The following is a 7,554-nucleotide window of genomic DNA, read 5'->3' on the forward strand; positions in this document are numbered from 1 at the left end:
TTCTGAAGGCCATTGTAAATGGAATTTCCCTGTTTTATTTCTTTAGCCTTTTTATTATTAAGATATAGAAAAAAGTACTGGTTTTGTATTTTGGTTTTTTAATGTTGTTATTTTCCTTAGTGTTTATGAAACCTCAGGGGTATTTTGGTGGAGTCTTTAAAGTTTTAAGTACCAAGTCATGACTTATGCAAGTAGGGATCATTTGGCTTCTTTTCCAACTTGTAACCCTTTTATTTCTTTTTCCTTTTTTCACCTGCCTAATGGTTCAATCATAATATGATTGGGGAGAATCAACATCCTTGGTTTGTTCTTCATTTTAGAGGAAATACTTTTAGTTTTTCCCACTTAGTAGGATTTAGCTATAGGTTTATTATATATAGCCTTTACATTATGGAGTTACGTTCTTTCTCTCCCGAGAATTAAGGAATAGTGAATGTTGTCATTTTTCTGTATTTATTGAGATGATTATATGATTTTTGTCCTTTATTCTGTTCATGTGCTATATTACTTTTATTGATTTGCATAAATTGAAATGTCCTTGCATCCCTGCAATTAAAGCAACTTGTTTGTGCTACCTAATCTTTTTACTGTGTTGTTGAATTCTGTTTAATTTAAATTTATTAAGTTATATACATTTAGGAATTATCCATGTCTTCTAGATTTCTCATATTATTAGAATATAAGTGAATATTGAACTAATGATTCCCCAAATTTCATAGATATTTGTAGTGATATGTCCTTTCTCATTTTTAATTTTGGTAAATTGTGTATTTTCTCTCTTTTGTTTAGAGTGCCTAAGGATATTTCTTCTTTTTTTTGTTTCTTTTTTTTCTGGTCCTAGTTCTTGAAATCAGAGCCTGGGTGTTATCCTTGAACTTTTTTGCCTAAAGGCCAGTGATCTACCACTTGAGCCACAGGTCTGGTTCCAGCTCTTTTGGTAGTTGATTGGAGGCAAGAGTCTCACAGTCTTCCTGTTCTGGCTGGCTTCAAACTGTGATCCTCAGATCTCCTGAGTAACTAGGATTACAGGAATGATGAGCCACTGGCACTCAGCTTGGCTAAGAATTTTTAAAAATCTTTTTTACCTTCTCAAATAATAAACTCTGATTAATTTCCTGTATTGTTATTTTGTTTCATGGTACTCAGATTTGAACTTAGTCTCTTCCACTTGCTGGGCTATAGTTGAGCCAAGTTTTACAGCATTTTTGTTTTAGTTATTTTTTTATAATACAGTCTATTTTTCCCCTGGACTGGCCTGGACTTTGATCATCCTCTTCACATTTCCAACATAGCTAAAGTGACCCGAATGTGTTACCATGCCGAGATATTGGTTGAAATAGTTTCTCAATACTGATCTCTAACTTTATTCAATTGTGGTCTAATAAAACAAAAGAAGTCATTTCAATTTTATCTATTAACACTTGACTTATATCCTAAAACATTATTTTGGAGAATGTTTGAGCTGCTAAGAAGAAATTCTGGGGTGGAATATTCTGCAAATGTCTGTTAAGTATATTCCCTCTATAGTGATATTCAAGTTTGAAGTTACATGTTCACTAGACTTGTCTGGATGACAGAGTTGTGGATTGAAGTCACCTTGTATTTATGAAGGAGTATAATATATGTTTGTATAATCAATAGTGTTTACTTTATGAAACTGGATGTGCCAACATTCAGTGCACATGTGTTTATGTCTTATATCCTCCTGATGGATTTTTCCCCTTATCAATATTGTGTCCTTCTTTGGAGCATCTAATTTGGGTTTGAAGTAAGATTGTCATACACACACACACACACACACACACACACACACACACATACACACACACGTGCGTGTGCGTCACGCGCACGCGAACACATTTGATTCAGTTTGTATTTTCTCAGAAATTCTTGTTCTGTCCTTTCACTTTAAGCCCATGTCTTTGCCAGCAAGGTACCTTTCTTGTAGGCAAGAAATGATTGAGCTTGTTTCTTAAACTCAGTTTTCCACTCTTTCTTATGGTTGGGACATGAAGATTATTTGCATTCAGAATAATGTATAAGCATGTAGTAATTCCTGTGTTTTTATTGAATTTGTAGGGTTTCAATTTTGTTCTTCTCATTTCCTTATCCATGGATCAAGTGATTTTTCCTGTATTTTGTGAGTGTAGAATTCTTTTAAGTACATTCTGTAGTGCTGGTGTACAAGTGATGATTTTCTTTAGTTTTTGTTTATCATATTATATCTGCTTCAAGCATGATAGATGACTTTGCTGGATACACTAATCTAGGTTGTCAGTTACTTTCTTCCATGACTGGAAACACAGCATTCCAGGCCCCTCCCCCCCCCTTGCTTTTTATAAAGGGTTTCTATTTAAAAAGTCCTTTGTGGGCTGGAGGTGAGACTGAAGTGGTAAGAGTACCTGCCTAGAAATCACGTGTTCCTGAGTTCAAACTCTACTACTTCAAAAAAGAAAGAATGAAAGAAAGAACAAAAGAAAGAAGGAAAGAAAGGATAGAGAGAGAACGAAAGAAAGAAAGAAAGAAAGAAAGAAAGAAAGAAAGAAAGAAAGAAAGAAAGAAAGAAAGAAAGAGAAAGAGAAAGGGAAGAAGAAAGGAAGAAAGAAGTCCTGCCTTGCCTTAGGATGCAACCTTATTTGGAGATAGGATCACTGTAGATTTAATTAGTTAAATTTAGATGAGGTCAAACTAGAGAACGATGGGTCCCAGATCCAATGACTGATGTTCTTTTGAAAGGGACAATTTGCACACAAATACAGACATCCACGGAGGCCAGATGTCATGTGAAATTTTCTCAGATAGTATTTCATGCCAAGGAAAGCCCAAGGCCCCCAGAGATAGGCTGAAAGGAATGCAACGGATTCTCCCTCAGATCTTCTAGCTGGCATGAATCTTCCTGGCACCTTAATCAGACTTCTAGCATCCTGTATGTAATGTTTTGTCTTTTTGATTCTCCAGTCATTCAACATGTACCTTCAAACAAATTCCCATGGATTTACTCACAAGCACAACTTCATGTATGTTCACACATTTACTTATATGTATACACATGCACTCACACATATACTCAAAATAATCATGTGTATTTTTACAATGTTACTTTACTATCACACATCTATTTACACACATTAACACTCATAAAAACACTTGTACCAGTGCACACATTCATTCACACTTGAAGGTATATACATAATCAATTGGACAATATATTCATTCACAGATCATCTCACACACTCACATATTCACATTCACTTACCCATACTGAAATGTATTTTTAAACTCCTAATATATTCACACAAGCATAGTCATTAGCATACTGTCTCACTAACTGAAATACTCATTCATAATATCCACTATCTAACATAAGCTAATATAATATCCACTGCTATTCAATCAGTAACTCAGAAGTTCACACATTTTCATACATCACCTCACACATATTCACATACAAGGAACAAGGCTGACACTCCAGATACGATGCCCTGAGTTCCACCAGCAGTACTAGCAAACATGAGCCATCTGCTGCAGCCTGATGACACCCATTGTACCTTTAATGTCATGCCTGCCTACTTACTTTTGAGGAGCTCCCTGGTACCTCGGTGATTCAGAGATCATTACCTATATCCATTAATGCCCTGTCAACTGCCAACTTGTTCAGCTGGACTTCTTTGACTCTATAAACCATTATTTCTGAGTTGTGAGCACCTCTGCATTTAGGACACTCCACAGTTCTTGTGAACCCTGCCCAACATATTTCTCAAAATTAGCCCAGTCCGTTTTTGTTTGTTGTTTTTTATTTGTTTTGTGTGTGTGTGTGTGTGTGTGTGTGTGTGTGATCCTGGGGCTTGAACTCTGGGTCAGGGCACAGTTCCTGAGCTCCTTTTGCTCAAGGCTAGCACTCTACCACATGAACCACCGAGCTACTTCTAGCTTTTTTTATGATTAATTGGAGATAAGAATCTCATGACTGGCTTCAAACTGTGATCCTCAGATTCCAGCCTCCTCAGCAGCTAGGATTACAGGCATGAGCTACCAGTGCCTGGTTAATCCAGGTGCTTTGACCCCTCGATCCAACCCAACTCATCCAAGCAGAGGCAGGACACAGTAAAAACATTAATGACATTTATATAATAAAAATGTTTGCTGAAACCATTGAGAAAAAGAGTGAAAGCAAAGAGAGGAACTCTCCACAGCTGTCTTCAGGATCACCCACTGTGGGCTGACCCTGCCCATGGTCAGCACAGGACAATTCTGAGATGCTAGAAAGAACAGCAGAAAATACCCCCACTGGGCAAAGGAAACTGAGTCACAATGAGCCACAGGAACAAAACATCAAAATACAGTCATCAAGACAACCCACAAATCCCTGGTCTGGGTCTTCTTGCCCAAATTTAAAATTCAGGTCACAGAAGAGCACTCCTCATCGTCCATCTTTCCCAATGGCTCCTGGGACTGGGCTCAGGGACTCTGGGGCGGAATTGCTCAGAGAAGAATATAACCCACACATGTGCACACAGGTCCATGAGAACCAGCGGCAAGGCTGCTGTTCTAGATCTAGACCAAGAAAGCAGAAGTTGAGCTCATGACACTGGACAAAAAGAGGAGCTTGGACGCCATGGGAGGAAGCTCATGGCCTGTGCTCAGACCTTGAAGTGGCTGGCCAGGTGAGTAAGGGCCTCTGCCTGGGCTTGACACACACCTCATACCTCTGCACAGGAAGGGTGGTTAGTGTGGGGGGCAGGCTCTTGTCTGACAGCTGGGGTAACGAAGGGGCCTACAGGTAAGGGTGGGCTTATCCAGGAAAGGAAGTAGCCTGTCTGGGGAGAGGCAGGCAGCTGGCAGTTTTCAAATGGTGTCTTCTCCCATATGAGTTCCAGGCACCCTTATGTAGGCTGGTGTCTTAGAAGATGCCTCCAGCTCAGCCATCCAAGTTGGCAGGGTTTGAGCTGGTCTTGGCCTTATCAGCTGCTAAGTTGTAACTTGCCATGCCAGGCTCTGGAACTCCCTGCTCGTTATCTCCGGTTCTGCAGTCTCCCTGCAGGAACAAAAAGAACCAAACGACCCCACGCCACGTCCTCCCTCCTCTGCTGCTTCTGTTAGAACAAAGGCTGCCCAACACACCCACTCCTTCCCACAGCAGTTCTACAGAACTGTCCCAGGGAGAGTCCCGTGTCCCTGTAAGTGGGGAGAGGGGGTGGTCTCGTGAATCTTCCCACACAGCCTTGTCAGGCTGCAGGGGAGGAAACTGCCTCTGGGTGGCTCTGGCCTCCCAGGGTCTTTGGGTCTAGGGACCCAGGTTTTACTCACACAGGGGCTCCAGGATTCGGCCCTCCTGGGCTTCCCCTGGAGCAGTGTGGATGATTGTGAAGACAAGCTGCAGCCTGGGCTTTCCATCTGGCGTCTTCTCTCTGTGTCCTGCAGCACTGGCTCTTTCTGGCTGGGGCAGGCCTGTCTATGCCCAATGCAACCTCACATTTAGTGAGTAGGCTTAAATCAGAGCTTCCATGGTGGGCATCTGGAGGTGGCCATGTCACTGGGTTGACACCCAGACCACAGCCCCCAGCCTCACTATCTTGGGCCTCTGCTTCATTGAGTCCTATAGTGGAGTTTTTGATGCCTTCTGGGCCAGGAGGGTCCGTTTCTTGCATGTGTCCCTGACACTTCATGGGGTCCCTGTGTGTGGCCTCCAAAGAGTTGGGTGCCATTTGGTCTTGGTTGGTGGCAGCTGGTGAAGGGTGAGGGGGTCTGGCCTGGGCTTGGCAGCTGTGCCCTTCTGCCCCCCTCAAGTCTCCTGCTATTTGTCTGGACTGCCCCTTTCCATTTTTCCAGTATGTCTTTTGTCTGCTTAACCTGTGGTAAAAGTGGGTGCCTTCTTCTCTGGAGCCTACTTGGCCTGGGGCTTGGGTTGGCTCTTATCTCAAGCCCGGTTTCCGTTTCCCAACTTTGCAATTGCAGCCTGCTTCTTCTGCTTCACCAAGCGCAGGTTGGAGGGGTTGAAGCACTGTACCCTGATGTGGCCATCTTCTCCACAACTGTAGCAGAATGTGTGATGGTTCCGGTTTCCTGCATCTCCAGAGCCAGCTCCCAGCACACTTCCCTTCCCACCTCTGCTGCCCCTCCTGCCACGGCGGCGTCGGCGCAGGGAGCCCTGGGAAGGCCAGGTCTCCACACTCTGGTCAGAGGTAGGGACAAAAGGCCCGAACCCACTGACTCGATTTGGTGATCTTGGGGATAATTCCAGCCCTTCCAGGAACTCCCTCTCTGGACCCATGGTAGCCTCCCACTCCTCCTCTTCCCGCAGGAGCTTCACCAGTGCCAGGAAACCTGGTGGCTTCCTGCGCTGTTTCATCAGCTTAAGCTTGTCTCGAAGTGTGTCAGTGAGAGTGGCTCCACCTAAAATTCGTTTCAGGCGAGTCTGATTCACATTCTTCCGTGGTATGACCTTTTTTTCAATAGCTTTTTGGAGCAGTGGCTCCAAACGGACCACGAAGTTGGAGACTTTCTCTCCTGGCTCCTGATAGGCTTTACAAAATTTTATCTGAGCCATTTTGCCATTCTCTACTGGCCCAAACACCTGCTGCAGAGCCTGCAGGCACTCCTTTACCGTAACGCCAGCATTATTTGCCCGAAGCACGCTGACCACCTGCAGAGCAGGGCCTCGAAGGCACTCTATCAGCCTGCGCCTTTTTTCCATCTCAGGCACTTGCCACATCTGTAACATGTCAGTGGCATGCTCAAACCAGGCTTCAAAGGCTGACATCCCTGGGACAGCTACAGTGTTCCCAGAAAACACTCTTAGCTCTCGATACAACATTTGTTCTAGCAGAGGCTGAACTGTGACCTCCAGGGTCTGGGCCCAGTTCCAAACTTCTGGGTTAAAAGCCAGTCTAGGAGTAGAATTAGTATAGGATCCAAGGATTCTGTTAATGTCTGACACTGTTCTCCTCTCCTCCTCTAACAGGTGGTTCAATCTAGTAAGAAATTCACCATCTGAATTAGGAGGTTCGACAATCACCTCCCAGGGCCCCCCCTTGCCTACTATTTCTCTGGGGACGGAAGAACAGTCAAAATCTTCTGCAAATTCCAGTAGAGAAGCCTGGGCGTTCTCCTCCCTCCTAAACATCCTGCCGATGACCCTGTATCTTCCCAGGTGCCTGAGAGCCGCGTGGACAGTCTCCTGAAAGTCATCCTCACTACAGTCCTCCGGAATGCCCAGGATCAGCATGGAGCGCTGGCTGTTCAGATGCTCCCCTCTACACCAGTCCTGCAACAGCGTCAACGGCATGTTTGCAGTTGCGGCGTATTCTAATTTATGTGTAAACACATCAATCGGAGCCAAAAATCCCCGTCCGGGTCTCCAGTGCCTGCGAAGACTAAGGGGGGCGGGGAGGGGGGGGAAAGAGCGAGGTGAAGGCCCGCCCCCCAGCCCGCCCCAGCCCGTGCCACCGCCCCCGGAGGCGCCCGCGTTTCCTGTCCGGGGGGACCCCATCCGCGCCCTCCCCCGCCAGTGGGCCGATCCCCGTGGGTCGGGTCCGGTCCGGCCGGGTCGGGTGG

At 44.7% G+C, this 7,554-nt stretch overlaps 1 protein-coding gene across 2 annotated transcripts; it reads right to left on the bottom strand.

Moving 5' to 3' along the window:
• Positions 1-5,203: 5,203 nt before the first annotated feature.
• Positions 5,204-7,285, bottom strand: Pnma3 (paraneoplastic Ma antigen 3). Of its 2 annotated transcripts, XM_013025965.1 has the most exons (2): positions 5,975-7,285; positions 5,204-5,850 (listed from the first exon to the last, which is right to left on the bottom strand). In XM_013025965.1, the coding sequence occupies exons 1-2, from the start codon at positions 7,283-7,285 to the stop codon at positions 5,587-5,589; spliced, it is 1,575 nt and encodes a 524-aa protein (XP_012881419.1). In that variant the 3' UTR covers positions 5,204-5,586. The 2 variants fall into 2 exon arrangements, with proteins under 2 accessions (XP_012881419.1, XP_012881420.1); XM_013025966.1 differs by having other exon boundaries at positions 5,788-7,285.
• Positions 7,286-7,554: the final 269 nt, after the last annotated feature.

Source organism: Dipodomys ordii, unplaced genomic scaffold, assembly GCF_000151885.1.
Source record: "Dipodomys ordii isolate 6190 unplaced genomic scaffold, Dord_2.0 Scaffold89, whole genome shotgun sequence".
NCBI lineage: Eukaryota > Metazoa > Chordata > Mammalia > Rodentia > Heteromyidae > Dipodomys > Dipodomys ordii.

Coding starts and splice junctions, on each gene's coding strand:
- Pnma3 (XM_013025965.1), bottom strand. CDS start 7,285: ATGCCGTTGACGCTGTTGCAGGACTGGTGTAGAGGGGAGCATCTGAAC. Junction 5,851..5,974: donor ACCCCTCCAACCTGCGCTTG/GTGAAGCAGAAG, acceptor CTTTTACCACAG/GTTAAGCAGACAAAAGACAT.